The sequence below is a fragment of the Psammomys obesus genome, unplaced genomic scaffold (genome assembly GCF_907164565.1).
Source record: "Psammomys obesus unplaced genomic scaffold, mPsaObe1.curated_primary_1811, whole genome shotgun sequence".
NCBI lineage: Eukaryota > Metazoa > Chordata > Mammalia > Rodentia > Muridae > Psammomys > Psammomys obesus.
The window spans coordinates 30,011,396-30,029,288 of NW_026590062.1; the positions used below are offsets into that span (position 1 = coordinate 30,011,396).

Below are 17,893 nucleotides of genomic sequence, written 5' to 3' on the forward strand. Positions count from 1 at the left end.
GACCTAAGCTTTTCTTTTCCTGAAACTTGCTCTATACCAGGCTGGCCTTGAACTCTGATCTGCTTGCCTCTGTCTCCTGCATCACACAGACACAGGAGGCCTTTGGATGGGATCTCCTGCCAGAATCCCCATGTTCTCAATTAAAATTCTTCTACATATGATTCCAGAAACAATGATGAATTTTTAGGTTTTATTTGAAAAGCACCGTTATAGGTCGTGAACATCTGTTGGTTAGCTAGGAGAGACACCTAAGCTGACTCTAGTTGGCTTAAGTGAAAACCACTTTGGACTATGTCTCCCATCTTTCTCTCTCAAGCTGGAGGAGCTCACCGAGGCTGAGGATGCTCTCTCTGAAGCCAACGCATTGAATAACTACAATGCTGAGGTGTGGGCCTATCTGGCTCTGGTCTGCCTGAAAGTAAGTGTTTCTTTTGTCCCTTCACAAAGCTCTTTCAAGGAACAGGTGAAGGCCCAAGTAAGAAGGAAATGTAAGCTGGCCATTAACAAATAATACCTGGATTTGTGATTGTACTGATGACAAAGAAAATGTCAATCTTGGGCAGTCCCTCCTTGAAAGGAATGTGCTTAGTTATTTATTTACATTTTCTATGAAAGATGTGCTGTGCTTTTTTTCAGGTTGGACGACAACTGGAAGCTGAGCAAGCCTACAAGTATACAGTAAAGGTGTGAGGCAGACACTGTCTTCCAAGACGGTACAGATGTGACAGCTCTCAGTGCCTGATGAATTTTCACCAAGGGACCACACACCCTTGGAACCAATATGTTCTAAGTCTTTAAGAGAGCTTCCAGGATGTCCAGAATATAGGAAAGGCCCATTCCACCCCCACAAATTTGGAGCCTCATAAATTAGGGGTCCTCAAAGATACATATGGTATGTTGGACTTGACTTCTTTCTCTGCCTTGTTTCTGCAGCTGAAACTGAAAAATGAGGCTCTGCTTGCAGAAATCCACAGCGTACAGGAAATGGTTGGTTTTGGAGATCCATCATTCTGACATCCATACAACTGGATATTTAATATGGGACCCCAAGCATCTTTTTTTCCCCAAAATTGTCACCAGATGAAACCTGCCCATTCCGCCCCCCCCACTAGCTGTTGATGGTAAATCAGATCATAATAAAAAATTAAAAAAAACAAACAAACAAAAAAAAAACAACTGAAAATTTATCCAGTGTTTCTGAAGTCTTATGTAGCAAATTATATTTTATGTGTGCTTATATAATTATGCAATTAATAAGACTATTTGTTGGTAGATGTATGGCATAATGGTGTGACTATTAGAATTTCTGATGAAAGCTTATCCGATCATCCTGCAGGTGATCCCTGGAGGTGGTCAACTGCCAAAGTTCTTGACCAGCTTTAGTTTCTGGGGCTTGGGAATTAGGGCACCATCTTCAAATACCGCTATGTTGTGTCACTCGATAAGGGGGCAGAGGATATTCTGGGAGCTAAGCCTTTTGGAATAGCTAAAAGAGAGGCCTTTGCTCAGGATGGAGGTACTGATTTCTTTAACTCAACCAGCGGTATCTACATGGATTTAAGTCAGGAGGGCGGCTTTTACACAAAGCTATGTAATCAGCGACGTAAAACTCAGTGAAGTCGTTAATTCAGGTCTTAAAGAAGACAAAGAAATCATACCCCTAACTTTTCGGAGCATGTTATATAGTAAACGCGAAAATAAAAGCGACTCCCCCACTCTCATTTTTTAACGGAGCGATTCTTGGGAGAATCGTTAGAGAAAAGTTAGAGTTATTAATAAACTGAGGATAAACTAGTTATTTTTAATTTTCGCTCAGTGCTTTATGAAGTCTTTCCAGGAAGGGGCAGCTTCATCTCCGCCTGCCCATCAAGTCAAGGGCGCCAAGGTCAGTGCTCTTCCACCCTAATCGGCGTGGGGACCGCTGCAGAACCGACGTGTTTGCAGACCACTTAGCACCCCTGTAGACAGGGCCTGGCAGTCTCGCAACACACTCCGCAGCCACAGTAGCTCAAGCTAAACACATCCAGTTACCCCAAGCACACAGACACACCTCTTCCGCAGCAGTCGACAGACCCCGGAGCCTTGTAGCTTTCCGGCACGCAGAGGAAGAGAAATCGGAAGGGGCGGGGCGAGCGGCCGGCCGCTTCCGCAAGGGCTCTCCGGTGTGTGTCTGCGCGGCCCTTTGAGGGCGCTCTTTCAGGCTTCAGGCTCGGAGGGGTTTGTTTGTGCGGGGGGACAGCCGGAGAGCCGCACGCCGCCGCTGCACCATGGTTCACCTCAGTGAGTGCACGGGGCTTCAGGGCGGGTGCAGGCTGAGGCGGCCTGGGCTAGGCGCGGCCGTACTGCCTTACAACCGAGCCTCTTCTCCGTCTGTTTTGCTTTTAGGCAGGGTCTCATCGTGTAGCCTTGGCTGGTCTGGAACTGGTAAAGACAGGCTGGCTTCGAACTTAGACATCCATTTGCCTCTGCCTCCCAGATATGCTGTGGTCAAAGGTGTGCGTCACCATGCTCAGCCTCTCTTCTTAGTTTTTACCACAAAATCGTAGAAACCGTTTTGCAGACGAAGCACCTAAAGGTATGACAGGGTCACAGCTTAGCAAATGGCAGGTCTGTGTTACGCGGATTTAGGAAAAAAATATGTCCTGTCTGGAGTGGTTAAAGGGAGTTTCACAGACAAGATGGTACCTAAGCCGGATGGAATAGATTGGAAGTGAGAACACTGCAGTAGAAGGAGGAATTGTGCCTTTACTTTATAGGACCTATTTTGAGTCCTCTGTTTTTGCGTCCTAACCAGTTATTTCTCTACAGCAACCTTTTTCTGCAAAGCCTACCATGGAGGCCACGTAACCATACGCCTTGCTTTGGGTGGCTGCACCAACCGGCCTTTTTATCGCATTGTGGCTGCTTACAACAAGTGTGCCAGGGATGGCCGCTTTGTGGAGCAGCTGGGCTCCTACGATCCACTGCCCAACACTAACGGAGAAAAACTGGTTGCCCTCAACCTGGACCGGATTCGCCATTGGATTGGCTGTGGAGCTCAGCTCTCTAAGCCTATGGAGAAACTTCTGGGTAAACTATCTCTGAGCCTAGATAATTTAAGGGATTTCATACAGGGGCCAACTCTAGGATAATGGAGAAGAATGATTTTCATTCCCTCGCGGCTGCTCTGGACAGGAGTGGAAGGTTGAAGTGATGTAATTGCCATTTTTAAATCTGGATATTCCCCCCCCCCCACCCTTTGCCCCAATACACATTTATGTACTCCTTTAAAAGGCTCCAGGTGACTGGGATTTTGTGCAAAAAATTGGCAAGCCAGGAGCCTATTTCTTGTGTATACTGTATTGGATACAGTGTATACTGTATTGGATTTTAGTTCTGGAAAGCAGACTTCTGCAAAGCAATATTTTAACGAAAATCCTGTTGCTTTTTAGGTCTTTCTGGCTTTTACCCCCTGCATCCGATGATAATCACCAATGCTGAGAGACTTCGGCGGAAGAGAGCACGGGAAGTCCTCTTAGCGTCTCAGAAAGCAGAATCAGAGTCCAGAGAAACAGAATAGAGCTGACTTGAGTGAACACAGCTGAAGGGCCTGCAGAACTCTCCAGTAGAGTTTTGTGTTGGGTTTGAGGATCAATAAATGGAGTTTTCCTAGCCACAATCTTCCAGCATAGCCTGAGCAGGTGTCAGGCAGAAATTTGTTTATGTCTGATGTTTAGAACTGGGTGTAGATACCTGCTAGGCTTTCCTGCCTTATCTTGTGACAGTCAATGGGTACAGGGAGGGTTGGGCTTTGGGTTAAACCCTGTTCACATGGGCAACTTTACAATCTGCAGTCATCCAGTACTTTCCTGCTTCAAAGCCCTCAACCAGAAATGTGCTTGGCCCATTCAAATATTTTAAGACAGGTTCTTGCTCTGCAACCTTGGCTGTTGTGGAGCTTGTTATATGTGATATATAGATCAGACTGACCTTGAACTTTCAGCTGTCCTCTTGACTGTCTTCTGAGTGCTGGGATTTACAAGTATATATACTATACCTGGTCCAAATATTTCGTTAATCACTTGGGACCATCCCAAGTGATTAACCAGCTCAAGAAGACAGTTGCCTTGTTTATTCTTTGTGTTAGTGGGATTTATATTGTTCTCTTGACTCATGATCTCAGGTTTACAAAGATGGTTATAAAAGTTGCTTTGGAGCTTTTTGGATTTTGTTTGTTTTTTTTTTAGAGACAGTTTGTTTTTTTTTTACAGTCTTTATGTAGCCTTGGCTAACCTGGACTAACTTTGTAGACTAGGCTGGCCTTGAACTCACAGAGATCCGCTTGCCTCTGCCTCCCAGAGTGCTGGGATCACAGGCATGCACCTACTTTTGTTTTTGTTTTTCTGAGATGGGTTTCTCTGTGTAATAGCCCAGGCTGTCTTGTGTCAATGTCTTTCTTCAGGTTTTTATCAAGTACGGTTTGAAAATGTTTTTAGTTGTAAAGAAAAAGAAGAAAATGCCTTTCTATACCAGGCTGGCCTTGAACCAGAGAGATTCACCTGTCTCTACCTAGTTTGTTTTTTTTTTTTTTTTTTTGAGACAGGGTTTCTCAATATAACAGAGCCTTGGCTGTCCTGGATTCGATTTGTAGATCAGGCTGGTCTCCAACTTACAGAGAGATCCACCAGCCTCTGCCTCCTGAATGCTGGGATTAAGGGTGTACACCATCAGCACTGACTCCAAGGTCTACTTTAAATGTCAGTGATAGAGGTCCAGGAGATGGCTCAGGGTTAAAAGTGCTTTACCATGCAGTTCTGAGATGCTGAGTCCTTAGAACACATGTAAAACAGCTGGACAGGAAGCAAAGAATCTGCAATAGCATCCTACAGGGACATGGGAGGGAAAGACAAAGGAGTCCTCAGACACTCACAGGCTAGTGGGTGTGCACAGTGGAAAAACAACCCAAGACACCCTGTCTCAGATGAGGTAGAAAGTAAAGACTGACAGCTAAGACTGTTCTCTGGTCTCCACATGTGTGAACATGCCCGCTTTAACTCAGCACACATACATATATCATACACAGAAGAAAGTCAGTGATAGAGTTGTGTTTAGGTATGTAAATGAGTTTGGTATGTAAATGATAGGCTGTATGAAAAAAAAATCTAACACCTGTCCCACCACAACAGGATTCTACAACTGTAGGCATGGCTCACATGTCACATGTTTTAATTTCTACAGTAAGCCTAAGGTACTGGGAGTTTATAGAGAAGCCTCTAAGGCCTGCTAGTGCTCTGGCCTGTCTTATTATCTGGATTCTGAGAATAGTTACTAGCTAATGCACATTCTGAGGTTGTGGCTGCTGGTTTTCTTTCAGTTATGAGGGGATTCTGACAGATGGACAGGGACTGACTTTAGCTTTGTTTAAAATGAGAGGCTGAGTGTAAAGTGACTGGAGCAGATGAGTGGGATTAATTTTGTGCTGTCAAAGATCTACATCCTATGAGATAAAAAGTATTCTTAAAAGTTTTCTGCATTTTGTTGGATATAGGCTTTTTTTCCTGCAGAGACTGAGGGATTCTTCCCAGAAGTCATTTAAGCCTGTACTGCTTTGAAGATCTTTGAACACACACACATTAACCTTTAGGTTGAGCATGTTAAATTTCCCAACGCTGCTACATGAACACTTGTATTATATTTAACTTACTTTGTATGACAGTGAGTGTGTGTTGGTTCAACCCTACTTGTCCCGGAGCTCGTCAGGTATGGCTGCAAGTGCTCCAACCTGTTGCGTATCCTCGCCTGCCCAAGGAACCGCCTTCTATTGGGAAAACTTTCGGTCTGTTACATACTTTCACGTGTCATTGAGCTTCTGCGCAGAGCACATGAAGGAAGTGCAGGTCAGAAGGGCGTGCTTCCGCTCCGCAAAACGCCGCCATCCACCCGCTGAGGGCCGTATTTTATTTGTCTGGTGAGAACGGGTGCCGTTTGCGGCTGCCGTAAAGCGTGACTGGCCCCGCCCCCGGTGCGCCTCCTGTGACGCAGGCGCCCAGGGCTTTTTGGGCGGGAAAAGGCGGCGGGCTGACGGAGCCGCTGTGTGTACGGATTCGCGACTTTGGCGGGGCAGCCTCTCCCCCGGCATGGGGCTGCTGGAGCTGTGCGAGCAGGTGTTCGGCACCGCAGACCTCTACCGGGTGCTGGGCGTGCGGCGCGAGGCTTCCGACGGCGAGGTCCGGCGCGGCTACCACAAAGTGTCCCTGCAAGTGCACCCGGACCGTGTGGACGAGAACCAGAAAGAGGACGCCACCCGCCGCTTCCAGGTAGCTGTGGGCCCGCGTTCGGACGGCCACCCGGACTTCCCCCGCCCTCTTGGGGCCCCCCCACCTTTGGGACAGCGCACTGCTGATCCTCGGCCTGGTATTTTAAAGCTTCTCTAGCCGCACGGCTTCAGTGAGAGGTTCAGGGTGACTTTTGGATGCTCTCTACCTGCAGATCTTGGGGAGAGTCTACACGGTTCTGAGTGACAAGGAGCAGAGAGCAGTGTATGATGAACAGGGGACAGTGGACGAGGACTCTGCTGGCCTCAATCAAGATCGAGACTGGAATGCGTATTGGCGGTTACTCTTTAAAAAGGTAAAGGGCTCTAAAAGTCAAATTGGCTCTAATTCCCATCGTTCGGTTCACAAGTACAATGGCGAAGTTAAAACAATCTTCCTTGTCATTAGATAACGCTAGAGGACATTCAAGCCTTTGAAAAGACATACAAAGGCTCGGAAGAAGAGCTAAACGATATTAAGCAGGCGTACCTGGACTTCAAGGGTGACATGGATCAGATCATGGAGTCTGTGCTTTGTGTGCAATACACAGATGAGCCCAGGATAAGAAACATCATTCAACAAGCTATCGATGCCAAAGAGGTTCCATCCTACAAAGCCTTCGTTAAAGAGTCTAAACAAAAGATGACTGCAAGGAAAAGGAGGGTAAGTTTGCATGCTGTTTGTAACATATCTGAGCTGCTTCAAAAAGGGGTCTTGGCGTATTTACAACGAAGGGAACAAACTGCTGAAATAGGAGCTGCTTGACCAGCAGCGCTGATCTGACTAGATGATCAGGAAGCAAACCCTGTTTGTTTTGCTATGTTGTGCTGAAAATGATTTCACTTTATGGATTGTTTGGGAGTCCTTGTAGCTTTTCTGTAGGGATCCTAGGTACAGCTGTGGTCCAGGTGTGGTTGGTGAGCAGCAGTGACTGTCTTGTTAAAAGTGTTGAATGGCCAGCGAGTTGTGGTGGTGCTACTAGTACTGAGCATTGAGGAGGCTAACTTGGGAGAATTGCTACTTTTGAAGTCAAGCTGTGGTATGTGGATCAGTGCTGCATTGGTTGTCTAGGTTGTCTGTGTGGTAGGTCCCTAAATCTCCAAAACTGCCCAGAAGAGGAGAAAAAATAGATTTTTTTCTTTTAATCCTGTAAACATATATAATTATTTGGAAAAAAAAATAAAGTAAGGGGCTAAAGAGATGGCTCAGTGGGCGTGTACTACTGCACCTACAGAGACCCAGGTTCAATTTCCAGGACCAAGGCTAGGTGGCTCACAACTGTCTGTGGCTCCAGCTCCCAGGGATCTGACAACTCTGGTTTCTGTGTAACTGCTGGATGGTCTTTCCAGCCCCCGTCTGATTTCTTAAAGCATACTTGAGGTGAGTCTTTGTGCCGTGCTCTGAGGAACATGTGTTTGCTGAGAATTGGGATTTTGTAATTTTTCATACCCCTGTTAAACCAGGTTTGGTGGAGATGATGGCCAAAGTATTCAAGGTAGGAAGCCTCTCTTCATATGCCCTTTGGAAACGTTACCTTGGATTGTTGTTAAAGCAACAGTTGCTTCATCATGACTTTCACAATTAGCGCTCCCCAGGAGAGCAGGTTTTAGGTGTTTGGTGGATACTTGAGTTGTCTTTTGTGTGTCTCAAATGGATGGGCAAAGACCTGGAGTGTTTAGATACAAGAACATGCAGAGAGAAAAACTGACCTTTATGTTTGGGGTGAGTTGAAGGATCTGCTTTACCAATTAAAGACTGCCATGTCGGTTGCATTGAGGGAAGAAGGGAGAAGATACCAAAGTTCTTTTGTTTATTGGCTACATCTGCTTAGAGCCATACCCACTTGTTAGTCATTTCAGGTAAAACTGAACAGCTGTAGTCTATCAGGATTTTAGTTTGAGAATCTTATAGTTTGAGGGGAAATGACAGCTTGAAAGATGTATAACCAGTGTAAGGGGATTAAGGGATGCTGAATTTTGAGAATAAAACAAATTGTTTTTCTTCTGGAATAACAAGATCCCTATTATTATTCACAGTATTAATGTAATTTTTTGCTACATAGAAATTTTGCAAGGAGTAGAGCTTCATATTATTACTGTTGCTGCCTTTGGGTGTTCTTGTAGTATTTTGGCAAATTTTGTTAAATGAAGGCAGCTTTGAAATCAGGTAAAGGCTAAAACTGAATTTGCTATTTTAAAATGTGCTACTCATAGAACACATTTTACATTTATTTGTGTACGCAAGTGTGTTTGTGTGTGCATGAGTGTGGGCCCCACGGACGCCAGAAGAGGCTGTTGATTCCCAGGAGCTAGAGTGATAAGCAACCTGATGTGGGCGCTCGGCATGTCCCCTGGAAGAGCGAGAAGCGCTGCTAACCGCTGAGCCAGCTAACCAGCTCCAGAGAAAGCCTTTAAATCACAGCAGCTCACAAAGCTGTTGCCAGTGCTGTGTATAAAATGGAGTTTTAGATGAAGATTCTGAGGTGCCTGGTACCTGGCATCCCTTTGGAAGCTATCCCTGCCTGTGTGACCCTTCCAGTTCACCTAGTAGGTTTTTTCCTTTGTGTAACCATATGGTTTGTGATGCCAAAGTACTTGTGCTCTCTAGGAAGTAGAGTTGGAAACAAAACAGAAGGGTTTATTGGAGTTAGGGTGCTTCCCCTGAGTAGTGTGTGTTGCCTTCTAATGAAACCATGTATAATTTTATTCATATAACTCCAGTTCTAGAAGGGGGTCTTAACATTTTCTTTATGGGGAAAAAAGGGAGTAGTTCTGTTATTTCTTGGCTGATCAAAGTTTCTGTTTAGGCCCAGGAAGAGGCTAAAGAAGCAGAGTTGAGCAGAAAGGAGCTGGGCCTGGAGGAAGGAGTGGATAACCTGAAAGCACTAATCCAGGTAAAGGAGGCAGTCTCCTCCCACAGGCTTCCTTAGGCCCCTTTTACTATGTGTACTGCTTAGAATATGTTCTGGTGGTTTTTTGGTTTTTGTTTTTTTCTTTTAGGGTACAATTACACATAACATATACCATATTTTTTGTTTTTGAGAATTCAGTAATTTCCCCTCCTCCAAGTTGTGGAGTTGTCACTAGTGTTCCACTCCAGAGAGCGTCCGTATCCATTGTTAGTCATTGGTGACCCTTCTTTACCCCCAACCCTCCTAGCTGTGAAATTGTCTCAGTGGACAGTGTCACATTTTGAAAGCTGTGTTTTAACTTCTCAAACAGAGCAGACAAAAAGATCGGCAAAAGGAAATGGACAATTTTCTGGCTGAGATGGAAGCAAAATACTGCAAACCTTCCAAAGGAGGTAAAAGAACGGCTCTCAAAAAGGAAAAGAAATAAAGGAGTTTTTTTCTTCATGGGTCCTTCTGTGTCAGTGGTGCTGTGGTAGACAAGGTGGAAGGCACCTGTTAGCCTAACCTTTGAGAGAAGTTGTCCTGCATTAAAACATGGATCACCTAAGCCAAGCAGGTGTCATCACCCTGTTCTTAGTATTTCCTAGAATTCACCTGACATTGTATCAGGGCTTCACATGAAGGGTTTGTAGCAGTGATGGTTGGGAGGGTGGATTTGATATTTGCTTCCATGGACCTTCTGCTCAGGGAGCTCTATCTAGAATATTGGTTTCTGTGGACTGCTTTTGCTGATGTACATGCACTAAAGAGATACTCTACCTATGGAGAACACCCTCAGAACACTTGCTGAACAGCTATCTTTTAAATAAATGCTAGTGTGCTTTGGTCTTAATCTTACACAGATCCTCTTTTCTTGTTTGACTGTTAGCTTTTGTATTCGGTCCTTGAAGTTAGAGATGTGGGTGTTTATGTTACTGCAAACTCTTTTGTAAGACTGTATATGGATAAAGAAAAAAATGAAAAGGTCTAGTGCATTATCAGTGTTTTAAAGGACATAATCTACTTGTATTGCAACAGATAGGCTGGCTTCAACACAGACGGCTGTTGTAGTTGTCTTTGCAGGGCACAGGGTTAGTCATTTCATTGAGCTTGTCATCTGTAAGAATGAGATCCGAACTCATTAAACTGATGTATTAAGTACAGCAGGGTTTTGTTTTGTTTTTTTAATATCTTGGATCTGTTTGGTTTGGTTTATTTCAGATGAGTCTTATTGTGTAGCTCTGGTTAGCTTGGGATTTGCTATGTAGACCTACTATACTCATGTGGGTTTTTAATTTTCTCAAAACAAGGTTTCTCTGTGTGGCCCTGGCTGTCCTGGAACTTGCTCTGTAGACCAGGCTGGCCTTGAACTCAAAGAGCTCTGCCTGCCTCTGCCTCCCAAGTATTGGGATTAAGTGAGCGACACTACCGCCCAGCTATGCTCAGGTTTTTGAAGATGAATACTAATTAGCTTTGAGGGGATACACGTAAAAGGGTGAGGAACTAGGCTAAGTGACCTGGGGCGTTTAGAAAGGCCACCCATGTAGATCTGATTGTAAGGCTTTGTGGGAACACATTTTCATTTATACCTTGAGTTGGTAGATAGTCACTGCAATACGTGACATATTTGTAGTGATTGATTTGTAGACTAATATAGTCAAATGCATCGTGTATGAAATGAGCCTCTTCCTACTGAGCATTATAGTTTAAGGTTACATTACATATTTACACATTACATATTTAGTTTGTGATCACAAGCATATTAGAAGTATTTAATTAAAATATAATTCAGTGTGGGTTACTTGAAGCATCTATTTGATAGCATACAAACTTATAATAATTTACGTCACCTTCAATAGACAACCATTTGAATTTAGCCACCTTGAGAATTAGTAATGTCAAAGTGGTGTGAGAACTAAGGCAATAGTCAAGTGGTGATTTCATAAGACAGACTCAAGCCAGAATTAACACAATTACTGTGTTCCTAGTGCCCTTGAGAAGCTGGTCATGGAACTAGAGGAACATGATGTTCCCCAACTTCATTCCTCTTTGAGTGGAGAACTGGCTCAGTGGTAAAGCATAAAAACTGAGTTTGGATCCCCACTACTGACAAATCTCTGTTATTGGTGCTACATGCATGAGTGAACCCAAGTTCAGTGAGAGACTGTCTCAAAAAATGAGGTGGAGAAACAGGAAGGATACCCAGTGACCTGGCTTGCACATGCATGCACACAATTGCACAAGCATGAACACACAAAAGGCCCTGATGTCAAGTAGGCATGTAAGGCTGTCTTAGGAAAAAGAAACGGATTAGTTTACCTTATTTTGTACCCATAATGATACCTGTAGTTAGCTCTTCTTTCATTCTGCTTTTGAAAGAGAGAGCTTGGCTGGCAAGATTGCTTGGCAGGTAAAGGTGCCTACCCTGAGACCGATGTCCTCTGACCACATGCGTATGAGCATACAAAATAAAGAACTTAAAAGTTTAGGAATGACATTTATTTGATGAATATCTCAGATTGTTGGCAGCACTTTCTTCTAAAAATAGGTTAAAACTAAGTACAGTTCTCCAGAAATTAATAAAAGCAGAAATATTCTGAAGCCAGTGATCTGAATCATCTGTGTGTATGTAATCTCACTGAGTTGTATAAGAATTAAACTGGTGATTGTTTACAGACAACATGAGCAGTGATTTGGGGTGGTTTTTCATTGTTGCGTCTTTGGGTACAATCTTTACTGCCCCATGGAATAGGGTAACTAAAGCTGGAAGAAGATAGTAACTGGACACAGAACAGTTGCCCATGCAGCCTTTGGCATCTGTAGTGTTTCTTAGATAACTCTTGATGGTCCAAGCTGCTGTTTGTCAGAGCTTTGCATCATTCAGTGCCCGAGTGCTGGTGCATGAAGCCTTCATGCATTTATAATGTGCTGCGGCCTTGCAGTTTCTTACTTGCCCTGTGGTTGGTCACTGCCTGGCTCTAGAGATGGGTCCACCTTTGCTCTGAGGTTTTGTAGACCCATGTGACTGAGGACCTGCCAGACACAGAATTGCACAGAATGACATTAGTAAACAGTCTGTATTTGGTAAGAAACATCACAGTTCATGTCTTAGAGACTTTTGTATAAATTACTACATGTGCTTTAAATTTGGACACTGTCTTAAGTATATATTCACCAAGGCATGTTTAAATAGTTTACCCTACTGGAAAACTATTATCGTCTAAGTAGTGAAAGCAAGCTGGGTGTTGTGGCATATACTTCTAATCTCACCACTTTGGAGGCAGAGATAGGAGAATATCTTGTGAGTTCAAGGCCAGCCTGGTCTTCATAGTGAGTTCCAGGGCTTTCAGGGCTGAACAGCTGAGACTCTTGTCTTAAAACAAAAGTCAAAGAGAACCAAAACTGTAGCCTAGTTTTGCTTGAAAACCCACTCATTAAAAACTAAGATGTGCCAGGTAGTGGTGGCACACATCTTTAATTCTAGCACTCAGGAGGCAGAGACAGGTGATCTCTATAAGTCTGAGGCCTGGTTTATAGTGTGAGTTCCAGGACAGCCAAGGCTACACAGTGAAACTGTTTTGAAAAACAAAAACAAAAAAATGTATATGTATGTGTGCCTGTGAGTTTTATGTCATATGTATGCAGGTACCTGTGGGGCCAGAAGAGGGAGTCTGATCTCTTGAAACTGGTGGCTGTGAGTTGCCTGACATGGATATTCGGAACCTTAGGTTCTCTGGAAGAACAGCAAGTACTCTTAACCACTGAGCCATAACCGTCCCCCCACACCAAAACATAATAATTTATCTTAAAGATTAATCTGCTTGTTAATAAAAAAACAAACCAAAAATCAGGAACTTTTTGGCTTTGGGCAGCAAGCCTTTTTACACCCATCTTCCAAAATGATGCTAAGATGATTTACATAGATGAGGGAGGGACAACTAAATATAGACAAGTCTGCAGGAAAGGAAGATGTGTACGAACAAAGAAAATAAAAGCAACAACTACAGCCCCACCTGTACCTGCAGACCCCCTGCCAGGTCGGGCCTGATGAGGATACTCAGATGCACATGAATTTCGGTACTGAGTGTCTGGCTAAAAGAAAGGGAAAGGCATCTTAGGATGTAGCTTCTCCCAAAAGAGTCTTGTTTGAGGCTTACAGAGTGTATTAGTTACTTTTCTACTGCTTTGATAAAACACCATGACCAAGGCAACTTACAGAAGGAATGGCTTATTTAATCCATCAAAGCAAGAAAACAAAAAACATGGCGGCAGGAACAGTTGAGAATCTACATCTTGAATTGCAAGTAGGAAGCAGAGCTATCTAGCTAGCAATGGTGGGAATCTTTAAACTCACACACACCTGAAGTGACATACTTCTTCCAGGCAGGCCATATCTCCTAAGCTGCCCAAACAACACCACTGGCTAGGGACCAAGTGTTCAAATGCCATAGACTGTGGGGAACATCTCACTCAAACTGACACAGAGGAAAACTTACCGTTAACAATGACAAACTGTCATCTGCCAACCTGAGGGTACTGTGTTAAATTCCAGTAGAAAACTGCAAGCTAGATGTCCACAAAGCAATTTGCTAACTTAATATATATTTAAGAAAATCTTAGCATTTTCAAATAATCCATATGGTGTAATACTGCAATTAGATACAAAAGGATGTTTTATTTTACCATCATTGTGTTGCAGTTTTGCAACACCATAGCTGGCCAAGACAATTCCATCTGATGTTATAGCATTCCGTTTTAATAGAACTAACACTGTTGGTGAGAGGGAAGCGTACCTATAATTTCACCATGTGATGAACTTTAGCTTTCAATTTACGTTTAAGCTTTATGAAACTCAAACATTTCAAAGTTAATTCAGTTGACTTTGGTGATGCATGTTTTTAATCCAAGCAGAGACAGAGAGAGAGGCAGAGGCAGGCAGAGCTCGTAAGTTCAAGGCCACCCAGACCTACCTACTGTCTCAAAACAAAATACCAAAGTTATGTCAAGGGATTTTAAATGTAAATACTAAAAAGAGGCATCATGCTGGGGCTACCTAAGTAAAACAGTCTCTGTGAGAGGCTAGAATTAAGAGTTAGAACTTCTTCCCGATGAAGGTACCACACTGTGGGGATTAGGCTTTAGCAGATTGCTTTATGGACCACATGATGTAACATGGCTGTTCAAAAAGTAGAAGTAACCACAGACAAATGAGCTTGGTGCCTCTGCTTCAATAAAGCTTTACTTACAAAACAGGCAGTAGTCTTGTACAGCTCATGGACTGAGGTTTGTTGACTCCTAGACTAGATGAAAGCACCAAGGAACAAAGTTCTAGTCAGCAGCACCAGGCCCAACGCTCAGAGCTCACACTCTTAGTTATATTGAACTGCTACTTAATCTTTTTTTTTTTTTTTTTTTTTTTTTTTTTAATGATTGCAAATAGGGAAAATACTGTTAAGGCAGGCAGTTTTTATTGTATAAAGTACATTTAATTTTTAAAGAGACTGAAGTGCTTTCATATGTTCATTTTTTCCCCTAAGGCAACTAAAATTAAATTGTGAATGGAAAGAACATAGTCATAAAACATAAACTTTGCTTACGAAATGTTCTGAATCTAATGGGACTAATTCAGAACATGTTCTTAGGTTTTCCCAGGTTCACACTGAATCCTAGGAATCAACTACATTTCCCTTTTGGCCTTTTCTGTGACTTTATTCTAACTCAAACCTCATGAAGTTTTAAGTTGAATAGTACCCTTTAAAAGTCACATCAGCTTGGAACTTGTGAATGTGACTGTTTTTGTAAAAAACATTTCTTTGTGTAAGTAAGTTAAAGTGAAATCATATTGTTTTAGATGGACCAAAACTTCTATGGCTGTTATCTTTTTTTTAATTTTATTTGTAATAGGTATTTTGAGTACATGTATTGTGTTCACTGGGAAGTTAAAGACACTTGTAACCTGCCATGTAGGTGCTGGGAATCAAGCCTGAGGCCTCTGGAAGCAAAGTAGTGCTCTTAACCACTGAACTATCTCTCTAACCCCAACTTTTTTTTTCTTTGTGTCTATGGTCAGTGTGAGTGTGTACCCACACATGTGCACACGGCAGATTCCCACCCTTTGGTGTGGTTTTCAGGAGCTCCTACCTTTTTTTGCCAACAGGGTCTCTCCCTGGGATCTGGGGCTTACCTATTAGGGCATTAGCCTACTACATGCCCATCCAGCAGAAGCATTGCAGGCAACCATAGAAGCTACAGAGAGGCGAGAAAGTTCTCTTAGAGCTTGCAGAGAACTTCCAGTTTCTCTAACTGGCAGTATTAAGTTTCTGTTATTTTGGCTATGTTGTGGTCATTTGTTATGGGAGCCCTGTGAAACAAACAAATGCAAACTCCCACCACTGCTTAGTAGAAGACGGTTCCAGGGTCAAGTTAGGATATATGAACTACAAATGCTACCATTCTGAAAACTGGAACAGGACATGGAATCTCTAGTTAAGCACTAAGTGTAAGCTTAGTATGTATGACTTGTATGCTTTACAAGTCCTTCTGCCACAAAGCAGATGAGGTAGGGGCCATGCATTGACATATAGGTGTACAAGGTCACAAGGCCCCAGTCCTCAGGAATTTTTCAGATTCTTTCTTAAAAGTAAAAGGGCTAGTAAGTGCACAGTAACTGAGACAAGTATCAGCATTTAAAACACTTATGGGAGAGAGGGTCAACTCAGCTCATATCCCAGGTCCTCTGTCTGACACCACTTTAAAGTGTAAACTCCACAAGAGCAGAGAAGACAGTAAAGTCAGGCTGACCAGGTATGCAGTGGAGTTTATCTTGTTAGCTTATGCTCAGAGTAAATTGCTGAGGAATTTTAATTTATGAATAGGGCATTTTACTAACAATAGGCTGGGGACCACTTAGAATTTCAAGAAGACATACCTAGAGTTGTATTTTATCATTATAATCTCCAACTTTTTCTTAGAGTTAATCAAGCCACTAGATAAAAAGACCTAAATTTGCCAACTCCTCTCCTATAACCCCCTTCTTTCCTCAACTATCATAGACAAATAGGAGCTGAGTTGGTAGCTATCACCTGTAATTCCAGCACTTGGGAGCTGGAGGCAGAAAGAGTTCAAGATAGCATGGGCTGTCTGAGATACTGCTAACCCCTCCAAAACAGATAAATAGGAAGCACGTTACCAAGAACGACTGAGTTGTGTTGGGTCTAGAGAAGACAGGTAAAAGGAGCCTCTCTTGGGGCTGCTGGTTAGGCTCGTCCACCACTGCACTTCGAGCTCGGCTGGGGTCACCGTGAGGTTTCTGCAGAGGAGATGAAGTCACAGAAACAGCTAACAGTGCCTTGGAAGCTGCGTCTGTCCCACATCAGCAGCTGTGGTACCCACTGCCATGGCCTAGAACCTGGTTTATTTTTGGCAGAGGACAGTGTGATTTGAGGTCAATGTAAGTCCTACAGAACTACTGCTGGTGAGGGCTTCGAATAAGCAAGGGCAGGCAGGACCCAAGACTTACTGTGGCCCGCGGCCCCACGGTGCTCAGGTGTTCAACTTCAGCTGTTCCAATAGGTGGCAGCAGATTGTTCCGACCCAGGGTCATTGGTGAGGGATTAGAGAGTGTGTCTGCTGTCATTGGACTGCAGATCCCAGCAGCAAGACCGAGATGGGAAAGCAAAGTTGTTACAATACAGGCAAAGTGATGAGAAATTCAGTGAACCAAGCCGCCAAGTTTAATGTGCTCAGGAAGCTTTAAGCCACCTGGATTTTCAGAAAAGGAGTAGCAATTTTGGAAAGAGTTTTTTTCCCCCCTCCCTTAAATTTCACAAATATAAATATTGAGCTGAATCAACAGAATGATCTCATCCAGCATTTGTATTTCACTAAAACTTTTTTTTCCCCCCAGACAGGGTTTCTCTGTAGCTGTGGCTGTTCTGGAACTCAGTCTGTAGACAGGCTGGCCTTAAGATCCCCCTGCCTCTGCCTCCCAAGTGCTAGGATTAAAGATGTGTACCACCACTGTCCAGCTTCACCAAAATGTAAATAAATAAAAAATTAGAATTGAAGCCAGGTGTGGTGACACATGACTGTAATCCCAACACTCCAGGAGGTAGAGGCATGCAGATCTCTCTAAATTCGAGGCCAGGCTGGTCTAAAAAATGAGTCCAAGTCAGCAAAGGCTACCCACAGAAATTCTGTCTTGGAAAAACAAAACATAACAAAACAAAATTGGATATAAACCTATAGACAATCTATTGTATGACTGCTGTTTTTAGACATAGCTTTAATCTTATATTCAAACTCATTTTATAACGATTCTCATAATTATTACTAGTTTTACTAGTTTCAGAGATTCTGCATTTGAAACGTACACCCAGGATCCTCTGAGGATTTCTTCTGCAGGCCATGGTGTCCCAGCTCGTGAGTGGCTTGTGCCAATTGGATGAAGGGTTCGTGGTGGGGGGTTGCGCCTCCTGGCAGACTGCGTTGTATATGACAAAGATGACGTACTAAGCTCCAGGGCTCGGTTTGGCCAATTTCGGTTTGAAAGGATGGAACTGGACCCAGGCCTCATAAGTAGCTTGTCATCAAGATCTCTAATGGCCAAATCAGAAACCCACAATGAAAATCACTACGTGAAAGACGATGTTCAGGTTAAAAAGCCTAAGATATTCAGGGAAGAAAAGAGCAAAGTGGTTTCCAGAAGGTT

The 17,893-nt window shown here is 43.3% G+C and overlaps 4 protein-coding genes across 13 annotated transcripts in view; 3 read left to right on the forward strand and 1 right to left on the reverse strand.

Annotated features, from left to right (window-relative positions):
• Cfap70 (cilia and flagella associated protein 70) overlaps positions 1-1,056 on the forward strand; it is a 55,422-nt gene extending 54,366 nt beyond the window's left edge. Inside the window, exons 26-28 of the mRNA XM_055606439.1 lie at positions 317-418; positions 637-684; positions 934-1,056. Of these exons, the coding sequence (XP_055462414.1) occupies positions 317-418; positions 637-684; positions 934-1,014 (231 nt within the window). The 3' untranslated portion in view covers positions 1,015-1,056. The remainder of the gene's footprint in view (positions 1-316; positions 419-636; positions 685-933) is intronic.
• A 1,062-nt stretch (positions 1,057-2,118) lies between these two features.
• Positions 2,119-3,658, forward strand: Mrps16 (mitochondrial ribosomal protein S16). Its single transcript, XM_055606514.1, has 3 exons — positions 2,119-2,280; positions 2,809-3,069; positions 3,432-3,658. Exons 1-3 carry the CDS (start codon positions 2,268-2,270, stop codon positions 3,557-3,559), a joined length of 402 nt encoding a protein of 133 aa, XP_055462489.1. The 5' UTR covers positions 2,119-2,267; the 3' UTR covers positions 3,560-3,658.
• Positions 3,659-4,274: 616 nt separating this feature from the next.
• Dnajc9 (DnaJ heat shock protein family (Hsp40) member C9) lies at positions 4,275-10,041 on the forward strand. Its single transcript, XM_055606513.1, has 5 exons — positions 4,275-6,296; positions 6,469-6,609; positions 6,702-6,956; positions 9,100-9,186; positions 9,515-10,041. The coding sequence occupies exons 1-5, from the start codon at positions 6,117-6,119 to the stop codon at positions 9,629-9,631; spliced, it is 780 nt and encodes a 259-aa protein (XP_055462488.1). The 5' UTR covers positions 4,275-6,116; the 3' UTR covers positions 9,632-10,041.
• Positions 10,042-11,667: 1,626 nt separating this feature from the next.
• Positions 11,668-17,893, reverse strand: part of Fam149b1 (family with sequence similarity 149 member B1) — a 41,777-nt gene continuing 35,551 nt past the window's right edge. For 6 of the 10 annotated variants that reach the window (XM_055606511.1, XM_055606507.1, XM_055606510.1 and 3 more), the window contains 6 exons: positions 17,556-17,780; positions 16,703-16,823; positions 16,373-16,492; positions 13,197-13,275; positions 12,833-12,916; positions 11,668-12,216 (listed from right to left, as the gene is read on the reverse strand). In XM_055606511.1, the coding sequence (XP_055462486.1) occupies positions 12,149-12,216; positions 12,833-12,916; positions 13,197-13,275; positions 16,373-16,492; positions 16,703-16,823; positions 17,556-17,780 (697 nt within the window). In that variant the 3' untranslated portion in view covers positions 11,668-12,148. The remainder of the gene's footprint in view (positions 12,217-12,832; positions 12,917-13,196; positions 13,276-16,372; positions 16,493-16,702; positions 16,824-17,555; positions 17,781-17,893) is intronic. The other 4 variants (XM_055606503.1, XM_055606505.1, XM_055606504.1 and 1 more) reach the window with 4 other exon arrangements.

What these genes read in the sequence shown, in the direction of transcription:
- Dnajc9 (XM_055606513.1), top strand. Translation starts at nt 6,117, where the DNA reads ATGGGGCTGCTGGAGCTGTGCGAGCAGGTGTTCGGCACCGCAGACCTC. An exon ending in GGCGGTTACTCTTTAAAAAG is followed by an intron (nt 6,610 to 6,701) that starts GTAAAGGGCTCT and finishes CCTTGTCATTAG; the next exon opens with ATAACGCTAGAGGACATTCA. An exon ending in ACCTGAAAGCACTAATCCAG is followed by an intron (nt 9,187 to 9,514) that starts GTAAAGGAGGCA and finishes CTTCTCAAACAG; the next exon opens with AGCAGACAAAAAGATCGGCA.
- Mrps16 (XM_055606514.1), top strand. An exon ending in GCCTATGGAGAAACTTCTGG is followed by an intron (nt 3,070 to 3,431) that starts GTAAACTATCTC and finishes GTTGCTTTTTAG; the next exon opens with GTCTTTCTGGCTTTTACCCC.